The sequence below is a fragment of the Scomber japonicus genome, chromosome 12, assembly GCF_027409825.1.
Source record: "Scomber japonicus isolate fScoJap1 chromosome 12, fScoJap1.pri, whole genome shotgun sequence".
Lineage (NCBI taxonomy): Eukaryota > Metazoa > Chordata > Actinopteri > Scombriformes > Scombridae > Scomber > Scomber japonicus.
The window spans coordinates 28878277-28901663 of record NC_070589.1 but is presented as its reverse complement, the minus strand read 5'-3'; the positions used below and the strand labels follow the sequence as shown (position 1 = coordinate 28901663).

At 41.2% G+C, this 23387-nt stretch overlaps 1 protein-coding gene across 1 annotated transcript in view; it reads left to right on the top strand.

Annotated features, from left to right (window-relative positions):
* Positions 1 to 4361: 4361 nt before the first annotated feature.
* LOC128369481 (partitioning defective 3 homolog) overlaps positions 4362 to 23387 on the top strand; it is a 328222-nt gene continuing 309196 nt past the window's right edge. The window contains exon 1 of the mRNA XM_053330529.1: positions 4362 to 4648. Within this exon, the coding sequence (XP_053186504.1) occupies positions 4529 to 4648 (120 nt within the window). The 5' untranslated portion in view covers positions 4362 to 4528. The remainder of the gene's footprint in view (positions 4649 to 23387) is intronic.

The window sequence follows — 23387 nt, the reverse complement described above, 5'->3', positions numbered from 1 at the left end:
TTGTAAAAAAAACTTAATTACTTCTCATGTAATTTCCTTATTAGCACATCTAATCCCTGCTTAACCTTAATTCTAACATTAAATCTAAACTCAAGTCTTAATCTGAAACCTGCTCTGTTAAGAAAGTGGAGTCAAGAAAAAACTTTGGACTCATTTCAGATCATTTTACTGAGCTTTCTGCCCTTGTGAGGACATATAAAATATAAATCTATATGTTAAATGTATTTCTAGTCACTGTATTGATCGTATTACACTATTACCGACCTTTGTCTTCTGTTCTTATGCAGCGTTGCCTTCACTGCGCGCCAAACAATGCCCATCCTCACCACAGCGGGGGGACAGACTGCAACTGTGGCGTTCCCTGCTCCACTGATGCGTTCAAGTACGCCTCGTAAACTGCAGCTTCGCACTGTAGAAAATCCAGATGCGATACAGGTGGGAAGAGGGACTAAATACCCTCGCTGGTATTATATATTTTATAAACCTTTGCCTTGATGTAGAAGTTTATTACTGCTTTAAACTGCTCTCACAGATTGTTTAGTAGTTCAACTTTTCATTGAGGGTTTCCTTAGGGCTACATATGACAAAGTTTTATATTAAAGGATAGGTTCATAGTTTTTCATGTCTACCCAAAAACAACAGTCCCAACCCAAATGAACACTGGCCATTAAAATATCCCCTTCAATTGCTTTTATAATGGAAATGATGGAGAACTAAATCCACAGTCCTGGTTTTATCACATGTATTTAAAAGTCTGTCTGTAGATAATGTTAGGCTTCAGTCAGCTTCAGTTATTCAAATCAAGTGTATATCTTGCAAAATTAGACTTTTAAGTGCAAAATTCCCTCTTTGTGTTTCCCTGTTGAGCTGCGGTGGAAGTATAGTAACAAAAAGAGGAACTTTGACACTTAAAAGATTTTAATGGTGAAAGATATCTACTTGATTTGATTCATACGGACGACTGAAGATTCATATTAGCTTCAGATCAACTTTTAAATACTTTTTCCTCTTTTGTTTTCACAGATAGTGGACTGTGGGTTTTTGTCCGCCATCACATTGTAAACACATTTGGAGAAGATATGTTAATGGCCAGTATAGATAGGAAGGATATTGATTTTGAGTGATAATATACCTGAGTTAAGATTGTGATTGCACAGGTTTAAAGTGAGAATATATAAATAATATACATATTGAACAGTTGAATTGAAAGGAGAAGTAAACCTAAAGTACTGATATTACACAGTAGTGAAGATTAAAGTGCAGCTCAAGAAGTGAAGTGAAACTTAAATAAAAAAGACAAAACCAACCAGATAAGATCAAACTTTCTTTTTTTCCTTATTTACCTTATCTATTGAGAGGAAACTGGAATAAACCTGGACTTCTTCCATGTAGAAAACAATTGGGGGGGGGGGGGTCCACACACACACACACACAATAGAAGAAGTAGGACAGATGGTAAACCAGCAGCTTCTTCTTTTTTGATCACTGAGCCACTGTGAGGAGGAAGAAGGAGAGGAGGGAGAGGCGGGAGAAAGATGGATGAGTGATGGGAAGAGGAACATCTGGGTGGGTTAGGGGTAAAAGAGAAGGAGTTAGGAGGGTGATTATAGGGGGCAGGGGAGGAGGGAGGGAGGTTAGGATATTTCTCCAATCTCATTCTTTAGCATCTTTTCTGACTTCATTAACCCTCCTGTTGTCCTCAGGTCAAGGAAGGAAAGGAGTAAGGACAGGTGGAAGGAAGAAAAGAGTAGAGAAGTAAGGAGAGAAGGAAGGAAGGAAGGAAGGAAGGAAGGAAGGAAGGAAGGAAGGAAAGGAGTGAAGAGGGAGGGAAGGAAGGAAGGAAGGAAGGAGTAAAGACAGGTGGAAGGAGGAAAAGAGTAGAGAAGTAAGGACAGAAGGAAGGAGGGAAAGGAGTAAAGAGGGAGGGAAGGAAGGAAGGAAGGAAGGAAGGAAGGAAGGAAAGGAGTAAGGACAGGTGGAAGGAGGAAAAGAGTAGAGAAGGAAGGAAGGAAGGAAGGAAAGGAGTGAAGAGGGAGGGAAGTGCGTAAAAGAGTTGAACCGTATATCATTACGCACTCGGCGTTTTGGTACACGGTTGGTTCTTCTTCGACTTGACATATGACTCATAGCAAAATAAACAGATAGATAGATAGATAGATATGGCCAAACAAAAAAATATGGTTATATGTAATAATAATAATAATAATAATAATAATAATAATATGGCGTCAGCTTTCATTAGAGACCAAGATTGTGATTGTAGGCAAAGGGGATGTGAAGTTATAGGTGTTTGACTGCGGTTATACAGCTTTGGTAACCAAGTGTCCATTTGGAGTCTCCAAAAAGGACCTGAGGAAAACGCATGGACATACCTGTTGAAAAATAATTCAGAAAAATTCACATTTTTGACTCCAAATGTGGACTGCATGAAGCCAAGACCTGTGGCTGTGGCCTCATTGTGTCTATATCCTGCTGAGAGGTCCCTGAATGTCTGTACACATGTCATTGTAAAGGCAAACCTATGGGCGAGTAAACAACCCCATCATTGTAACCTCTGCCACTCTTTGTCAGTAAGTCACAGAATCACACAGACACTTTTACAAGAATCCTGAGAGTGTTTCCTTTCCAATGATACCAGACACATCTCTGAGTCTCAAACTATGTGGGATCTGTGCTGTTCACAACTTGGGCATGTTGTTTAGGCTAACAGCATAAAAAAACAGGGGCGTGTGTTAAGTGGTTATTTACTATTAAAGCATCACTCTTCTTTACACCTCATCATTAATAGGCTATAAAGTTTACTGTCAACTCAAGAAACATGGTCAAAAATAGAGAAGCCTTTGTGTCATTTTCACCCAAATCTGTTTTAACCCTCATGTCGTCCTCCCGGGTCAAATTGACCCTGTCTCTTTTGACTGTTCCTTTTCTCCTTCCTTCTTCCCTTCCTCCCCTCTTTCTTTGCTCCCTCCTACTTCCATCCTTCCTTGCTTCCTTCCTCCCTGCCTCCTTACTCCTTTCCTTCCTTCCTTCCTCTTTTCCTCCCTCACTCCGTCCTTACTCCTTTCCTAAATTCCTTCCTCTTTTCATCCTTACTCCTTTCCTTCCTTCCTTCCCTCCCTCTTTACTCCATTCCTTCCTTCCTTCTTTCCTTCTCGACTCTTTTCCTCCTTCCACCTGTCCTTACTCTTTCCTTCCTTGACCTAAGTACCACAGGAGGGTTAACAACATTTCTTGGAACAAAACTGACTGTTAATAACAGACAGATATACTTTATTCATGTATCCAATAGCTCATACACAAACATTTACACAATTGAACACATATACATAAATAAATAAGAACAAATATACAAAAACCCAAAAGTTCAAAAATGAAGTAAAATCAGAAAATTATGTTAAGAAGAGGAAAACGTCTTCAGCTCATGAGAAAAATAAACAAAAACAAGGTTAAATAAGAACATAAGGTTAAAAAATACAATTTCAGAAGCAATGTATAAAGCCTATACATCCTGCTTTTTGGTAAATTGGTCAAGAAACATCCAGGTAATTAAAATAATATGAATGTAATGTGGTTAAACTCGTATCATGATATAAACAATTTGCTCATGAGTCAATTACATTTTTTGTGTCCATGTAGTTTAATCAAATTTAAAAGGGTTAAAATGTGACAATAAATGTATAAATAACTTTTTTTTGTGGACCCAGCATCAAATTTCTGCTTTTAATCCATTTTGAGAGAATATATTAGAGGATTATGGCAAAATGTCTAAGTGGTGTAACCATAAAAATAATTAAACTTGCTTAAAAACACTAAATTGTCAATAAAACACCATATCAACTAGTTTGGCATGATCTTACATTATAACTTTTTATATAAAATGGAATACAATTGTTGTAAGTATTACATTTAATCTGGAGAATTAATTCTAATTATTCATAATTTAGTTATTATTTGTATAAGCACACTTAAAAACACTTTAGGTGGATAAAATATTTAGCCTAATATTTATCATTATTTTGTGGTTACACCATTTGACTTACTTTTGGTTTAAAAAAAATAGTGCAAAAAGTATTTTCAAATTATATAAAATCAACAAAAACACAAAAATGCACATCTAATATTTATTTTTATTTTTTAAGATCATTTTAAATTGCTCTGTTCTTGCTTATCACTGAACCCTCATATTGTCAATATAATATATGATCTTGACATTTCCGATTCCGACAGCACCTCGAAGGCAACACATGACCGACTCACAGAGAGGGAGCGAGAGAGAGAGAGAGAGAGAGAGAGAGAGAGAGAGAGAGAGAGAGACTAAACAGGTGGTCAGAAAACACACAGAAAACAATGTCGTCCGGCGGGGAGAAGCGGAAAGACCTCTAGTCTCCTCTCCTCCGTGAAGGAATACCGGGGAAGCCTCGGAGCCGAGCAAACACAAACCCCCATGCTCCCTTTTTTATCTCCACACGGATTTCTCCTCGTCCGCTCCAGATACTCCGAATCTGGACAAGATCCCGGATACTAAACCATGAAAGTCACGGTGTGTTTTGGCAGGACCCGGGTGGTGGTGCCGTGCGGGGATGGAAATATTAAAGTCCACACACTCATCCAGCAGGCTGTCATGAGATACAAGAAAGCCATCGCTAAGGTAAGTGGTGGCGGCGACTTTCTATTCTTTCTTGCTTTTGTTTTCCTGGCAACAATATTGCGACGTCCCGGAGAAGAGGAGACGAGGAGTAGGAGGCGGCGGAGGAGGAGGGGAAGCTCTGCAGGCGCACTCAATATGGCGCAAACTTGAAACAAATGCACCCAAGTAGCGACATACTGGTGCCTGTTTGTGCTCTTTTAACGCTCGTTTTTGCACATTTTACTCCCAGTTAACAAGCACCCAGTTGCCTGCATGCGTATTATAATCGCCGTGTGTTGCTGCTTTCAAAGAAAAGGCGCTCCGCCATTGTGGTTCTACTGTTTGTAAACCCACAAAACTTCCTCTGGGATTCGAGCTGTGGCATTGAACAAAGTGGTATGGTGGTTTTCCCCGGCAGCTTGGAAGCATAAAAAATGGAAGTTACTGACACATTATGTGCACAAACACACACACGCGTTGTAGACTCAGTAACAGACTTTTAGCTCATTGCCTGTGGAAGTTGCCAGCAGAGAGATTAGCCTACTAGCAGGGTTAGCCAGCAGCCTGCAAAAGTAGGGCTGCAGACTGAGGAGTTTAAGTTGCAGAGTAATGTAATTAGTAGCTGGAAAGTCCTATTAGTTGAGACTGTGTCCTGTTTTTAACGCATCTGTTAAAGAGAAACATCAAAAGTTCCTCTTTTTTATTTTTTAATGAGCTCTTTATGATGAGCTGGGGAGGGTTAGCTGGAGTTGGCAAGCTGAGACAAATGATGAGAGTTGAGGTTAAATCAGTGATGCTTCAAATGCAAGAAGAAGAAGAGGAAGATGATCAAGGAGGAAGGATACAGGCTTCTCATGTGGAGTTTGTGGATTTGATGCAGAGTTATCAGAGAGGAATCTGCCCTCAGTATGAATGGGCTGTCTGAGCAAGGGAGCAGGCCCTGCAGGATAGGGATAGGGAGGGAAACTCCTGTACCAAGCTCCAGCTGACTGGTGGAGGCATGGACCTGACACATAAATCTCAGGAGATGAAAGTGAACTTAAGAAAACTTTGTAGCATGATGTTGGTTGGAGTAGCAAGCTGATAACCTATTGAACTAGCGTGGTGTTTTATGTGCAGGGTTCTCCGGCAGCATGACTTCTTTTACACAGTCCTACAAATTCAGTTTATTCTACCAAAATAAAAGTCTAATTTTTGCAAGATTCATTGTAATCTTTAACCAAATTGTGTTTGTGTGTGTGTAAGATACTAAATTTAATCATAAGGGAGGTTATTACCATCTCTACATTCAGACATTTATAAGTTGTGGATTCATAACTTCATGCTCTGGCTCCAAAAAAAACCAAAAAAACGCATGCAAGTTTAAGGTAAGACTTGATTACAATAGATACACAATAGTACTTTTTATTTATTTGTCTAATTTATTACAGCATCCTCTCTCCAGTTATTTGGTATTCAGATAAATTTAATCATAAGGGAGGTTATTACCATCTCTACATTCAGAAGTTGCGGATTCATAACTTCAAGCACTGGCTCCAAAAATAATATTATCCTACATGCAGAGCTTAAGGTAAGACTTGATTACAATAGATACACAATAGTACAAGAATGTGCTGACACCACTTTTTATTTATTTGTCTAATTTATTACAGCATCTTCTCTCCAGTTATTTGGTATTCAAATAAATTTAATCATAAGGGAGGTTATTACCATCTCTACATTCAGAAGTTGTGGATTCATAACTTCAAGCTCTGGCTCCAAAAAAAAAAATACATGCAAGTTTAAGGTTTAATAGAAAGTTTACAATAGATAAGACTTGATTACAATAGATACAGGAATGTGCTGGCACCACTTTTTATTTATTTACATCCTCTCTCCAGTTATTTGGTATTCAGATGAAACTGTAGTAAAGGAAAAAAAAGTGCTGTCAAGCCCATGTTTTAAGGTACCGATGCTCCGATTTCATGAATAATTAATACCTCTCCCTGCCATGCTCTAAGTTTAAGGCACTGTCTTTTTTTTTGTTGTGATGATCGTGACCTAGAAGTCACTCCGTATCGTCCGCTCCTCTTTGAATAATTCATCGTGAGCAGAGCAGGCAGAGAGGGGGAGTGTGCAGGAGTCTTTCAGTACTTGGCAGGTATAAAGAGCGGAGGATGGCGGATGGCGAGCCCTGCTGAACTACCGTCTTCAGTTTGCTCTGAGGATACTTTATTCTTCTTTTGACTTGATGCTAATAAGGTCTTGTATGCTTTTAGCTTTGATAGAGAGAGAAATAATAAAGGTGAATGGAGGAACGTAGCTCTCTGGGAAAGGTCAGGTAATGTGACACGTACAGTAGCAGCTGTGAAATAACTCGGGGATATTCTTATCACACTTGAGTCCAATATGTGTGTGATAGTGCATGAAGCTGAAATGTCCATGTCCAATAAATATATATAACTCTTTGTAATTGTAAAACAGGCTGCGATCCAGTGCGTGCAGGAGACGGAGACGGTATCCATGCCGACTGCTTATGTAATGGTAGAATAATGAGTTGCATGACGAGTTGAAGTGACAGCAGAACAGCAACTTTCCCTTTTGATTGTGTGAAGTTTCAAAACATGCTGCGGAACGAGGAAACGTTCAAGAAGATTAGAGATGAGATTTCGCCGAGCAGAAAATAAGTTACACCCAACATTTGATCATTGTAGCTTCAAATCTGACGTTTTAGAGACACTAACCTCTACATTTGAGCTATATCTACGAACTTAAGCATGTCATATCTGCAAAATCTGTCAAATATTGATGAAGTCAGTAGTCGGCAATATAAATAGATTTTTTTTATCACAGTGTATAATCTCATATCATGATATCCATAGATGTTATATGATATAGTACATGTGAATAAACACTGGTTGATATCGACCAGCTCAAATATTACATTGAAAAACAAAATCCTGACGTCATTATTAAAAGTCATTAAGGTAGGGGTCTTTATTAGAGCCTGACTTGTATATTGATCACCCAGTATTATTGACTGATATTGCCCACTTCACATATATATTGGTGTTGCTGCATATGTTGTCCAATAAGCAGCAATAACTTTATATTGGCAGCATTTTATGTATATGTGGTCCTTTTTTTCACAATTTAATTTTACTATATTTGTACCTATGTTTCTTTTTTTTAATTTATAATGATTAATAAATGTTAAATTCCCAGTAAAGTCTGGTGTAGTGCACTGATACAATTTTATACAATACATTTTGTATTATTAAACTGTAAAATATACTGCCTCACATTATATTACATATCTTTATCACAAATCTGGGTTTATATATGTATTCTGTAAATGTAAGATTATCGGCCAATATATTCATATTTAGATTTTTTTTTACTCCATAATATTGATATCATCATCATCATCAACCTGAAAAATCCAGTGTTGGTCGAGCCTTACTTCCTGTTAGTGCTTTAGGACACACTTTGAATAATACAACCTTCATTTTAATAAGTAAGCTCAGGAATATGTATCAGTCACCTGGAACAAAGCCTCAGAAACCTGGAAAACATAACACAGTACAACAAGATATATCTCAGTGTTACAATAATAAAATCCCAGACAATATCTAATCTTTGTATCAATATTACATTTATTGTTGGCTCGGCTCCGCACGGAGGGGGAGGGGGCACGGGGGGGTGGATTTGGAGGCATGAGCCCGAAGTCATTATTGCGTCTGGCTCAAAGCTCGGAAAACTACAGTATATTACTTGTTTTCAGAGTAAAATGGTTTTGAGGTTTGTGTCACAGTTTGAGGGAGGAGGAAACGAATCCTCTGGAAACTCCGACAGTGATGGTGTTGAATGCTGAAAAGCTGAAAATCAGGCCTCACATCCAATTTAAATGGTGTGTTTTCTCCAAGCTTTAATTGAAGTGAAAAAAAAGCTTCTCATGAACTCCTCACCCACAACAAAACATACACCACCCTCCTCCTCCTTCTCTTTTAATCATCTCAGATCTTCATTTCATTGCTTCTCTCACACGCCGCCTTTTATATCCTCCGACCACGGCTGGGCTAAGGCGGGCATTTTCATGCGTAGCGGCATGAGCAGCATCTCAGAAAAAAGTCTTTCTGGTCACGGATGTTGTGTTGAAGATCACAGCTTTCTCGGTTAAGGAGAGCGCCTTAATAGGAGGCCCAAATTTAGCTTGGGTGTTTTCTCCTGCTTTTAGTGTTTGTATGGACCTTCTTGTAACTTCCCCTGTCATTAGAGAGGAATGCTTCCTGTCGACTCACTGGCAGAAAGAAGAAGAAGAAGAAGGAAAACAGAAACACAGTCCACTTCTGAAGGGCCTTACGCCATCTCATAACTGTGGAATTAGAAAGATGAGGACACTCCGATAAGCCTTCAGACACTTCTCGTACAACAGATCCGACTGGACTTGAGGGGAGGGAACAGTCAAAACCTCTGAATGTCTTGAGAAGGTTTAACCGTGTCACATTATCCTCCGCTGCTATTTTTTCCATCCACAGATTATTATCGGGGGGTGGATTCTCAGTAATGTTTCACCCCGTTTTGACGAAGTGAGGCAAACAGTTTAAATGACACCCTCGACTGGAAAAACTGTCTGGTGGTTTCATGCTCCAAAACCCTAAAGTCACCTTTTGGCACGTCATCGAAAACCGAGAGATTTGTCTCTTTTTTTGGCTCTTCCTGATACTCTGAAGCCTCCGGAGGTGGAGGAGGAGGGGTAGGTGGAGGGGGGATATCAGGTGTCTGGATTGTCATATTCACACCGGCACGCTTCCCGATTTTCCATTCACAGTTTCACACTGCTGGAGTTTCCTCCGGAGAAGTCTGGGCTATTGTGTACATAGCTGACCGTTGAGACAGACACAGTTTACATGACTTTGACCTGTTGCAGACAATAGGAGCAGGTGTCTGCTGTTGGTCTCATCAATGGTTGAAAATATTGCTTTGTCAAACTTATTTTTAGAAGCTGATGAGCTCATTAAGGATGCAACTTCATCTATCTTTAGTTTTATTATTAATTGGTTAACTCTTTGATATGTAATAAGTGCCCAGAGTTGAAGATAGTTTTGCTGTTTTTTGCCTGTTTTCTCTAATAAACAGTCCAGATGTTCCTCAACTGAACTCATTAGGGTTGGTCTCATCAATGGTTGAAATGTTGCTATGTTGAACTTATTTTTAGAAGCTGATGAACTCATTAGGGCTGCAACTTCATCTATCTTGTAGTTGGTTAATTATTTGATATGTTATATTGTGAAATAGCTTCACAGGTATCCAGAGTTGAAGATAGTTTTGCAGTTTTTTGCTTGTTTTTTCTAATTCCCAGTCCAGATGTTCCTCAAGTTATTCAGTTTAACCATACCGTACCGTCCTCTTCCGCTTATCCGGGGTCCGGGTCACAGAGGCAGCAGCCTAAGCAGGGAAGCCCAGACTTCCCTCTCCCCGGCCACTTCGTCCAGCTCTTCCCGGGGGATTCCGAGGCATTTCTAGGTCAGCCAAGAGACATAGTCTGTCCAGCGTGTCCTGGGTCTTCCTTGGGTCTCCTACTGATAGGACATGCCCAGAACACCTCACCAGGGAGGCGTCCTGACTAGATGCCCGAGCCACCTCATCTGGCTCCTCTCGACGCGGAGGAGCAGCGGGTCTACTCCGAGCTCCCTCCGGATAACTGAGCTTCTCACCCTATCTCTAAGGGAGAGCCCAGCCAGCCTACGGAGGAAGCTTATTTCGGCCGCTTGTACCTGCGATCTTGTTCTTTTGGTCACTACCCAAAGCTCATGACCATGGGTAGGAACGAAGTTTAACATCATATGAAACACAGAAAAGTATACTCAAATTTGTGTGGCATTTGATGAATTACGTTGAAAGAATTGGTGCAGAAATCATTCACTGACTAATAATATCAGCGCTAAGATCTGTGCTAACTTTTAGATCATGAAATTAGATGCACTTTACAACAATATTGGAAATTCTTACAGTGGAAAACCAGCTGATAATGATGCAGTTATGTTAAATTTTGAGCAGGAAATAGTTTATTTTGTTCAAATTCAACAAAAACTCATCATGGATATTAGATGTTGTGTCAACCTTGAAACATCAGGCATCAAATTTGATTAATACGATAATCTATCATCCTGTTTTAACCTTATCACATGTCATTTCTACATGCTGCAGTGTGCTTGAGATATTACTCAGTTAATTACAGAATCCACTGTGTTTTAATTAGTGCTCAGCAGGGTTAGATGGCGGACATGGCCTGAAGATACGCAGTCCTCCACGCTGTGAGAGTTCACCGCTGCTTCCTCTATACGGTCATACTCAAGATTAACACATTTACCACCAGAAACGTTCCACATCTTCAAAGGAAGAGCTCCAACTTTTTTTGAAGCTGGCCTATAATACATAATTGCATGCTTGAGAGGGGGACTTTAAACGCAACACGATAACGAGGAGGGGGATCATGGTGTCATGTGTCCGAGAGTGAACAAAGTGTCAAGAGTGGAAGTAGAAGTCACTCTTGACAGAAGCTTTTATGAAGGCTGTGTTCACACTAGAGGGTGACACAGGAGTGGGTTTCTTCACTCCTGTCACACTCCAGTCCAGGAAGAACGACGGGGGTCCCATCTCGTTCCTGTGTTTAGGTGGCTGCACCACGCTTCGTCAGTCGGCACCCGTCATGAATTGGTCAGGTGGCTGCAACCGACCACCAGAACAGACAGGAGAGAATATAAAGTAGTAATAGTAATTAAATATTTGACTTTTTTTTTACTCCCATCCTGCTGTAGTCCCACAGGAGGGTCAGTCCTTTCCTCTCATCAAAATTAGGCCCTATGTTCCCTCAAGGATTCCTTTCCTTCCTTCCTTATGTCCTTCTTTCCTTCCTTCCCTTCCTTCCTCCCTTCCTTCCTTCCTTCCTTTCTTCCTTCTTTCCTTCCTTCCCTTCCTTCCTCCCTCCCTCCTCCCTTCCTTCCTTCCTTCCTTTCTTCCTTCCTTCTTTCCTTTCCCCCCTTCCTTCTGTCCTTCTTTCCTCCCTCCCTCCTTCTCTCTTTCCTTCCTTCTTCCTCCCTTCCCCCCTCCTGTCCTTCCTCCCTTCCTTCTGTCCTTCTTTCCTTCCTTCCTCCCTTCCTCCCTTCCTTCTGTCCTTCCTTCCTTCCTTCCTTATGTCCTTCCTTCCTTCCTCCTTCCTTTCGTCCCTCCCTCCTTCTCTCTTTCCTTCCTCCCTCCTTTCCTTCCTTCTTCCTCCCTTCCTCCCTTCTTCCTTCCTTCCTTCTTTCCTTTCATCCTCCGTTCCTTCCTTCCTTCCCTCCCTCCCTCCCTCCCTCCTTCTCTCTTTCCTTCCTCCTTCCTTTCCTTCCTTTCTTCCTCCCTTACTCCCTCCTTTCCTTCCTTCTTTCTCCCTTCCTCCCTTCCTTCCTTGACTGGAGGACAACAGGAGGGTTAAACTGAAGGGACTGTGGGAACACAAACATGCTCCCAACTACGGGAATTGATCCACAGGATTCCTGGGAACAAAAATCAGCCTCTACTTCACACTGTGTTTGTTTGTCTGAATCCCGACGCGTGTTTGCCCACCTAACCTCAAACGTAATTGGTTTGCTTTCCCGGTTGTTATTCCAATCTGTGTATTGTGTATAGTGCAGCAGCAGTTTTACCACAGTTGTCAGGTAACTGCGATGTTGGCGCCGGGTTTGATGTTCGCACCATAAACTGAGGGAACGGCATCCGATTGGAGCCTTGAGCGATACTCCGTGTGTGGTGCAAAGAAGCAAAAGAAAACAAGCGAACCTTGAGCTTACATGTTCTTCTCTCATTCTCGACATCACTGGGGTGTTTTTATCTCGCTAACAAAACAACAATGGCACTAATGATGTTATCTTGAGGGGATTTCCAAAGCATTCACCTACTGTCTCAACACCTACTTATTCACATGCCTTAATTATTCCATGCGTGGGGTGTGGTCATACCAAGCATTTTTTGGAGCACTTTAATCTGACTCTTGGAGTTTAGTTGTACCTTTTTTAGTCAGTTTAGTTCAGAGGTGTCAAACTCATTTTCATTCAAGGGCCACATACAGGCCAATTTGATCTCATGTGGGCCGGATGATTAAAAAGATGGAGGGAAAGAAGGAAGGAAGGAAATAAGAAGGGAAGGAAGGACAGACAGACAAAAGGAAGGACGGACAGACAGACGGAAGGAAAAAAATAAGGAAGGAAGGACAATGGAAGGGAGGACAGATGGAAGAAAGGAAGAGAACACAGGAAGGAAAGTGGGCCGGATTGCACCCCTTGGCGGGCCGGTTCTGGCCCACGGGCCGCATGTTTGACACCCCTGGTTTAGAGGAATATCATGCAAGATTAGGTAGGAACAAACAGTCTGAATGAAGCTTCTCAACAATGCTAAAATTAGACGGAGGCTTCGTTTGGGGGCGATTATGTGATCCAAGTCAATGACGGGATAACAATCCCAAAATATGAAGTGGTACTGGGTGGATATAGATGAGTTTGATATCCAGTTTTCAATCTGGCATTATGAAGTAGAGCCTGGTCGATATATTAGTCAACCGATAATCAAAATCACAATTAATTGAACTTTTAACCTCGGTTACGATTAATGAACGATTATCTCCACCCTTGATGAACAATGATGTATTTTCACAGTTTCTTTAGTTTAGTATTTTCCACTGCTGCCCTCACACATGAGGATCTTTAGGGTGTGACGCTGTGGTTAATGTCTAGTTGACTTGATTAGAACTATGTAAAGATCATGGTTTGGGTTCAAATGAAGGAAGGAAAGACGGAGGAAGGAAGGGAGGAAGAAGGAAGGTAGGAGGGAGGGAGAAAAGAAAAGAGGAAGAGAGGAAGGAAGGAAAGAAGGACAGAGAAAAGGAGGGAGGGAGGAAGGGAGGACAGAAGGAAGGGAGGAAAGAGAGGAAGGAAGGAAGGAAAGGAGGGAGGGAGGGAGATATACATCACAGATATATATCGGTATTGGTGATATTGGCACACATCCATCTGATAAGTGCCAATCACAGTAATTCTTTTACTCCCTATTATCAGTATCAGCCCCAAAAATCCAGTATGGGTCAGGCTCTATTATTAAGTTAAGGTCAAAGGTCAGCTATGCTATGTTTCTTTAAATCTCTTCTGGTTTGGGCCAAAAAAACAAAACCAAAGCTCAGGAGCGGTTGTGCTGTGCAGGTGCAGGCGATCTACCTCATGTCGGCTCCTAAGCCCAAATAATTTTACAGTTCATCTGTTTGATCCTCGTGTCACCAGGCTGTACCAGCCCAGAGGTTCCTGCTTCCAAAATGGGCACAGTGCAGGATTAAAAGCTTCACTGATGATCCCCGGGCCGCTGACTTTGCCCTTGACCAAACTACAGTAGAGAGGGAGAGAGAGAAAGAGAGAAAGAAAGAAAGAAAGAGAGGGGAAAAAAAGTCCTACTACATGACCTGCACCGCATTTCATTTCCTAAAGAAGTCAGTTAAAGACTCGCTTGAATGTACTAATTAAAAAAAAAAGAAAAAAAGTAGACATGTGACACTTCCTTTGTGAACAATGTTGGCTTCACGTGTCCTGATTTTAAAAACAGGTACATAAGAATTCAAAGCATTCTCCCTACTTTTCATTTCATTTGCATTTAACCTTGCTGTAGAAAAGTAGAAAAGAATTCAGTTATATTAAATTACTGACATGATATAAATAAGCTTTCCTTTCCTTCCCTTCTTCCTTCCTTCCTTTCCTTTCCTTCCTCCCTTCCTTCTGTCCTTCTTTCCTTCCTTCCTTCCTTCCTTCTTTATGTCCTTCTTTCCTTCCTTCCTTCCTTCCTTCCTTCCTTCCTTCCTCCCTCCCTCCCTCCCTCCTTCCTTCCTTTCCTCCCTCCTTCCTTCCTTCTTCCTCCCTTCCTCCTTCTCTCTTTCCTTCCTTCCCTCCTTCCTTCTCTCTTTCCTTTCTTCTTCCTCCCTCCCTCCTTCTCTCTATCCTTCCTTCTTTATGTCCTTCTTTCCTTCCTTCTCTCCTTCCTTTCTCCCTCCCTCCTTCTCTCTTTCCTTTCTTCTTCCTCCCTCCCTCCTTCTCTCTTTCCTTCCTTCTTCCTCCCTCCCTCCCTCCTTTCCTTCCTCCCTCCTTCCTTCCTTCTTCCTCCCTTCCTCCCTCCTTTCCCGATATTCTTCCAATATCACCAATACCAATACAATGTGATAGGCCAAGGAGGGAAGGAAGGAAAGAAGGACATAAAGAAGGAAGGGAGGGAGGAAGGAAAGGAAAGAAGCAGAAATGTAAGTGCACTTCATCGTCTTTCCTTAGGAGCCGTTCTACACTTCTAGACTTCTTTTTTCCAGTTGATGACGTTCGCAATATCGCCGTTCCCACAGTGCCTCTTTGCTGTGCTATGCATTTTGGATGGCTGATCTCCTCTTCTTCTTTTTCTTTTTTTCTTCTCTCTCTTTTCCTTTTTTTCCCCAGTTGTTGTAACAGCTCGATAACTCTGCTTCACTGCGAGGAATTTACATAAGTGAGCTGTCATCTTTACCATTGTTTGACACCATGATGTTGATGTGATAATTAAAAAGAAAACTATAAAAACTCCTCCACTTTTGTCATTTGCCAGCAGGTTTTCCCAGAAGCTCAGTGAACATGGGCATGGAGTCATTATCAGAGCAGCTGTTTGGACCTGTTAATGCAGAAAGAGAGAGAAGGAGAGAAAAAGAGGGAGAGATAGAGAGAGAGATGTAAGGAGTGCTGTAGGAGGCTATAAAATGCTGACTGCAGAGTTCTCAGGCATTCTTCTGAACCTCATTTACATTTTTAGAAGTTGAGCTCATGCAACAGTATCAGCAGAGGAATCCGATGCAATTCTCTAACTGTCACTAATTATTATCTTCATTGATTATTATCTTGATTAATCGATTAGGCCTTTTGGTTTATGATATATTTGAGACTTGAAGGCCTGACTTGGACCTGCCGTCTCTGGCCTGAGATTCACCTTGAGGCTTGAACTTTTTTTCAACTGATGGAAGACTTGCTTGAACTTTTCCCCAAAAGGCTTAAAACCCGCTCCAACTATTAGACTGAACTTTTTTTTAGAGTACTTACTTACTTTCAGCTTTAGACATTAGCCTCCAGTGGCAGTGGAGCTGGAATTCAAGGATCAATGGAGACCTCGCTCTAACTTCTGAGCCAGAGCTGCTCCAAATAAAAACTGGACCTGGGTCAGTGACAAATAAAGGTTGGCAAGATGAGCAATTCAAACATATGTTAAAAAATAGTTTAAAAAGCAGCAGCAGGTTTGTTAAAATATATATTTTGTATTATATTTGGTTTTATACAAGACTGAATGCTCTTGAAAATGTCAAATGGTGTAACCACAAAATAATGATAAATACAGTGTATTTAAGTGAACTTCTAAAAATAATTACTTCATTTTAAAAACATCAAATTAAAATGTTTTTTTTTGTGTTGAGTACTTCTACATTTAAATTTTAAAACATTTTGTCGATATTGAGCAGAACATATCTATCTAAAAACAACCATTTTTGGTAAATGATGTAAAATTAGTTACAAAATATCGTGTTGCGTTGCTAAAGTGGATTATATTTATTCCACATTTTAGTTCACATTTATTTTCCCGTTTCAGATTTGTATGAAAAAATACTGGTTACACCAATTTTGACACTGGGTTGCATCACAAAAAATGTGATTCACTGTTTCTTCTTAGACTCCACAGCTATGTCTTAAATATGCTCGTTTTGTCTGACTAACAGTCTAAAACCTTAAGACATTTGATTTGCTCTCATATACGACAAAGAGAAACTGGAAATAGTCACTCATGAGAAGCTGGAACCAGAAATTGCAATAACTGCAGATTAAGTGTCTGTTGAGTAATTGATGTATTAATGAGCTCAATATATGACACCACATGCTCTGATACTGACATGTGTTGTGTGGATAATCAGGATAATATCCACGCAGATGCTTTTGGAAATGATTCCTTGGTTGGTTGAGGGGGGGGGAGCGTGAGAGACTAAAAAAAACAAACTCTTCTTTGCAAACTTGAAGTCCTTACGGTGATCAGGTGGGAGGAGAGCTGCCAAAAAACGATGTTTAATGAGAGTCCGGATCATAAGACTTAATGACACAGCGCTTAAGTGGTTTACAGAGTGCTATGAAAACAGATTACTTAAACCCCTGGCGTGGATCCAGTCAGCCAAGCATGGGCACCCCAACCATGTGTACCAAAGCTGCCTACATATGGTGCTGTACCCCCTCCCACCTCCCTCTTCCTTCCCCCCCTCCCCAACCACCCAAACAGACAGACCAAATAGGCCAGCGCCAGCGATTGACAGACAGCAAGCCTATTTCTGGATGATGGATGCTTCAAAAATTATCACCAGCACTTGAAGTTTGCTTTTTGATGAGTGTTTGCATCACAGGGTGGTGTTTTGAGGTCAAGTCAACCTCTCCCCTCTTTTGGTTTAGCTGTAGACTTTCTTCCATAAACAGAGGAAGCTCCTGAATGTAAACTACTGCAGGGTAAGAGGGATGAAGGAAGCTTATAATAATATAAAAAAAAAAAGTTCTGATGTTTCTTTTTGTCCATCTTTGTCCACTAATACAAGCTCGGTTTATTTATGAAAGAGAATCTTAACATGACTTCAGATAAATGTTTGTAGGAAACGAGGGTGTGATGCTGAGAAAAGCTCCTCTAGCACAGGGGTGTCAAACATGCGGCTCGCGGACAGAACCGTCCCACCGAGGGGAGCAATCCGGCCCACTTTCCTTCCTGTGTTTCCTTCCTTCCATCTGTCCTTCTTACCTTCCTTTTTTCCTTTCTTCCTTCTGTTTTTCCTTCCTTCCTTTTTTACTTCCATCTGTCCTTCCTTCCTTCTTTCCTCCCTTCCGTCTGTCTGTCTTTCCTACCTTTCTTCCCTCCTTCCCTTTGCCTGTCTTTCCTTCCTTCCTTCCTTCCATCCTTCCTTCCTTCCTTCCTTTCATCTGTCCTTCCTACCTTCCTTTTTTCCTTCCATCTGTCCTTCCTTCCCTCTGTCCTTCCTTCCATCTGTCCTTCCTCCCTTCTTTCCTCCTTCCTTTTGCCTGTCTTTCCTTCCTTCCTTCCCGTCTTATTTCCTTCCTTCCTTCCTTCTTTCTTTCCATCTTTCTAATGGTCCGGCCCACATGAGATCAAATTGGTCTGTATGTGGCCCTCGAATGAAAATGAGTTTGACACCTCTGTCCCAGACGTTTGTGTGTTCCTTGTAGAAGCCGACCGCCGAATCTAGAAAAGCTGACCCTCGACTTGAATGTTAAACGCGACTGTTGCTGCACTTGTGCTACAGTATTATATTTAAAAAAAGAAACGGAAATAAAAGACACACTGTGTTCACTATTTAAAATATGTAATACATCTGGAAGGAAATAAAAAGCCAGCAGCCCATGTTATTGAAGTTATTAGCAATTTGAGTGATTGCTTACAGAACAGTGTCATTACTTGTGTTGAGAACACTGCGTAGTATTCATCTGTCTTTTTCAAGTCCTCCTTGGTTGAATTTACTCAGGAGTTTTGTGGTTTAAAGCCATGGCAACATTTAAATAGTCTCAACAGATAGTTATACTAAGCCGGCCAAGCATAACCGAGTAGTCATCAACTTTTCTCCCATAATAAATACGAAGGTTACAAAGCCCAGACGTCGTCTCCGTCCCAGAGCCAGCTTAAAGGAACAATGCTCTCTTTGGACAGTTGTTCTTCCTGGTCATTTTATATCAGCGGGGGAGGACTTAAAGAGGCAAAAATGGAGAAAAAGGCTACGTTAATGGAGTAAAAAGGACAGCATTTCCCTCTGACATTTAGTGGAATCAAAGTGCGGCTAACCTTTCAGTGGACATTTGGCACTTTCCATTTTTTACAATATGGTTTTTGCATTCTTGTAGGTTGTAAACATCCATCACTTCCCAGTTAAACTTTGACCTGCTGTACTTCCTGGAGCTATGCACACACAGCATGTAGTTTTCCTGTGCAGGTAAAGGGTTATTACAAACATTTCAGGTTTGCTCGCTTTCAGTTTTACCTTTTTTTTTTTTTTTTTTTTTTTTTTTGAATAAAGGAATTTAGATAATTTAGCTGTTGTCTTTTTGTCTGATATCCTTGTTGTTGAGTTCAGTGTTATCGTAAGTGATATAAAAGATGGCCAGAAGTCCAAAAGTTGTAATGAACCAGGAAAGGGCTGCAATTAATTAATAATTAATCTGACAGTTATTTCCTCTGTTAATTGTGTGGTCCATGAAATTTTAAAAAATTGCGAAAAAAAGCCATTCATAAGCAAATTCTCACTTTTTTTTTTTTAAAGAAGCTGGAACTAGAAAATATTTTGCATACCTTATTAAAAAATGACCAAAATAGTTGCTCATTAATTCTCTTGATTGACTAATCAGTGCAGCGCTAAACCAGATTGATTATTCTTTAAGTACAGTGCTTGATTGCTTATATGTAGCTGTATATTCCATCTCTGCTGAAGAGGTCACAGGTTTTTGGTTCCCGTGGTACCCAACACGTGGCCATAAAATGATCAAGCACCCTGCTGAGGAGTCCATGAGCAAGACCTCCCCCGTCCCTCCCGCTGCCCCCCCCCGCCCCCTCCCCATCTGTTCATTATGCATGAGGCGCTAAATATCAACTACATGTAAAATGAATGTGCATTTGTTTTCAGCAGGCAGACTGGCCTCGTTCACAGGGCTGAGTGTCCCTTATCCACCCAGCGAGCGGACAGACACTGACTGAAATGTCAAGGACTCGCTGTGTTTGTGTGTGTGTGTGTGTGTGTGTGTGTGTGTGTGTGTGTGTGTGTGTGTGTGTGTGTGTGTGTGTGTGTGTGTGTGTGTGTGTGTGTGTGTGTGTGTGTGTGTGTGTGTGTGTGTGTGTGTGTGTGTGTGTGTGTGTGTGTGTGTGGAGCACAGAGCACAGGCAGAGGATTGTCTCAGAGGAATGTCAGGACGCTGAACAAACAGCAGCATAGCTCTGATATACTGTATCCCTCAGTGCAGGCCCAGCCACCAACTTTGATTGAGTCACGGGACATCATATTCTTATCAATCTGTTATTCTCTTTCCTTTTCTGCGACGTTGGCTTGGATCCCTTTTTATTTTTGCTCGTTTTTTAACCTCATTGTTTAGATGCTGGTTTATTACTTTCTTCCTCCTTGCTTCTGAAATTCCTGCGAGACGTTGCTTGCCAGAGTCTTTAAAAAATTCATTTTATTTTCCTCCTCTTCATAACAGACCCTGTTGTTCTCACCCAGCTGTTAATTGCCAGCAGCAAAGTGAGAAACCTGAAGCTTTAGTGATGCAAAGAAACAAAGTGCAGAGCTCAGATGGCATGCATGTTCTCCCGTGGTAACCCCAAATGCCTTTCAAAGGGGATGGATGGAGGTCCTGCATTGGCATAGTCTAAATGCTTGAAACATGACGGTACTCAGTGTGAGGTTGGACATGGAAAACCACATGCTGCTCAGAGGAACGAGGAGCCCACATTACCATAACCCAAATGATTTATGAGTGTAGATTAATGATGTCCCTTGAAATTGAATTCAGTACTTAGGCTGATGAGGCTTTGTCTGCTAAATATAGGACAGGCCAGAGAGCTCTGCCTTTGGTACATGGAGGCACAGAGAGAGAGAGAGAGGGGGACTGGATCCACTTTTTTAGTGTGCAAAAAGCGGGGTAGAGGATGCAGGACCGGTCGTGTTAAACACTGAGGTCAGACACCTGAACTCAGCATACCTCCACACCAGGACTTTATTCATGGACTTCTCTGCTTTTAATACTGTACCCACAAACACTGTGCAGCACCTCTTAGTGGAGCTTCAGGTCAACTTGACGCTGATTTTATGGATTAAGAGGTTCTTTTTATAAGTGAGGCCCCAACAGACGCTACTAAATGGTTTTTAATCCACTAATTTGATTTTAAACAAAAGGCTCCCCTAAGGTTGCGTTTTATCCCCCATTATTGTCTCTGTTTATCTCCTGCAGCAGTGAAGGAATGACACTTTTAAAGTATGCGGATGACATGGCCCTTGTGGTCCCATCTAAAAGGCTCTAAAGCCCCTGTCTGAATACCATCAGACAGTAAACAACCTGGGCTGGACTTTTCGGGAAATCTCCCTCAGGCTCAACATCACCAGGATCAAGGAGCTTGTTCTGTGGCAGCAGAGAGAAACCAGACTCACAACAACCACCTTTTTTTCCCCTTCTTCCATCCCCTTAGTATCAAAGGCGAGCTGGTAGTACAAGAACAATCATTTAAAGACATTGGGATGAAGATAGGCACCTTCCTGTCCTTTTCCCGGCACACTGATTCTGTTTACGAGAAAGCCGAACCAGGTCTGAATCATGTCAATGTCAACGTGGATGTTTTAACCCAAATCAACCCTAATTGAATCTACCTTCAACATGACCTCACCACTAGGCACAAAACAAAACTCTCCTGCATTATTAATGAGTTGGTTAGCAATCAGGAAAGCCAAGTCTAATCAAGCAGGACCTCTCTCACCCCAGTTCCACCAGTACTTCCTGTTATTGCTATCAGGTCAATGTTACAAAGTTCCACTGGCCTGGAAAAACAAAAAATCCTTTATTCTCTCTGCTCTCCCTCTGAAAACAGGCACTGTCCTCTGACCTGTTTAATGCTGTTGCTTTCAATTGTAGTTTGAACAGTTATAGTCATGTTCAGCTTGTATTTAAATGTGTTTTAATGTGCATTGGTGGTTCGTTAAAGGAGAATTTCGGCTGCTTTGTGACAGATGATTATTAGGTTTTAGGCAGAGCGAAGGGCATGAGGGGCCTTGAACTTGAACTTCCTGTCTGCAGGGCTGTCCTGGTTTCTCCTGGTGGAGTTCAGGAGGTAAATTGCTGACATGGCAGATATGTCAGCTGATGTAACTCACCCGATCAGCCTTGTCTCCGAAGACCATCTTGATCCAACTGCTCGCTTTAAGTATTTTTCAAGGTTCAACGACGTAAAACTGAGTAATTACCTTCAAATGTTCCTTCAGTGTAATGTTGAAATGACTGGTGGAAGAATCAAATAGTCAACTGATAGAAAATGAATTGGCAGCAGTAAATAATTGATATTATAAAGCAAGAAGAGGTCAATGTTATTTGGCTTTCTCTTTCTTTTATTTCTCTTTGAGTTTTCATCTGTTAGTTGGACGATATGACCTTTTGGCTCGGGTGAACTCGTGATGAGTTTTCTTAATATCTTCTGACATTGCATGAGAAACAAAACAAAACTCTTTAGATTAATCATAAAATAATCCACAGATTAAACTCTAATGAAAAAGATTATTAGTTGGAGCTTTGCCTCAGTGTTTCTACAGCGTTCACGTTGTGTCATGAAAAGGCAAATTTCACCGACGGATCAAAAACAGAAACATTATTTGCATTGTAAATTTCTTTTTCACAGAAGCACAGTAAACATAGAAGAGGCTCACGTAACTTTGTTGTTTGTCACAGCTGACCATCTCCTTGGCAACGTTCAGCATCTCCAAAGCACATATCTCATATCTATGCATTGATTTCACCCCATATTCCACTGGTTCAATACATTTTAATACATTATTTTGGTGCCTTTTTTTTAATATTACACTCTCTGAGCCACTTCCAGACATCTGTGACATTGAATATGAGTCATTTGGATGTGGTTAAACTGTGGTTACTACATGTTTACCAGCTTTTTGCTTATAACGTTGGTTGTTGGAGTAGTTGAATAAAAGCATTATTCCACACACTTCTTCTGTGTTAGTTAATCTGAGTAAATACAGCAATACTAAATGGAGTGTAGCTAGTCTAACATGTTGATATATGCCCAGTGGGTTTGAATGACAGGCGGCCAATTTGCACTAATTTATGATAGATGAAAGCAGAACCCGACTGATATATTGATCTGCCAATATCGGCCCATTCAAGATATATCGGTTTATATTGGTGTTGGAGTTTGTTGTCAAATATATGTAAGAATATCAGCTGATACATTTTTTTGACTCCCTTATATTGTTATCGGCCCCAAAACTGCCTTATCGGTCGGCCTCTGGATGAGGGGGAAGCTTTGATTTACTGCCATCCACGCGATCCCAGGCCTTCGTTCTCTCCTGGGTGTGTTTTTGACACGGCTGGTCTGCACTTGTCAGAATGCAGCCTGAACCGTGATTAAATACTCGCCCTCCACACACTGAGCCTGGGAAATAATCAGAAAATCATGCATTCAGATATTCACAGTACCCAAAGTGGTCTGGAACCTGATTGGCGCAGTACTTTTTAAAGATAATGGGATTCATGCACCTACTCAAAGGATCATAGACAGACAAGTAATGTAATATGTAGCCCATATAAGTACATTTATGCACTATTACAGTACAGGTTCTCAGTTTCTGCCAGTCGGAGATACGATGTGAGACATACAAGCTGCTCGACGGGAAAAACGACTTTCTGACTGACCAGCTGATGATGCAAGATTCAGTATCTCCCTCCTGTCCCGACTTGAGCTGCAGTGTGTTTTCCTCTTTTCCTATTGACGACAGTTACTAGTGTAGACTTTAGCACAGGGGTGTCAAACATGCGGCCCGTGGGTCAGAACTGGCCCGCCGAGGGGTCCAATTCGGCCCACTTTCCTTCCTGTGTTCTTTTCCTTCCTTCCTTCCTTCCTTCCTTCCTCCAATCCTTCCTCCCTTCCTTCCATCTTTCCTCCCTTCATTCCTTCC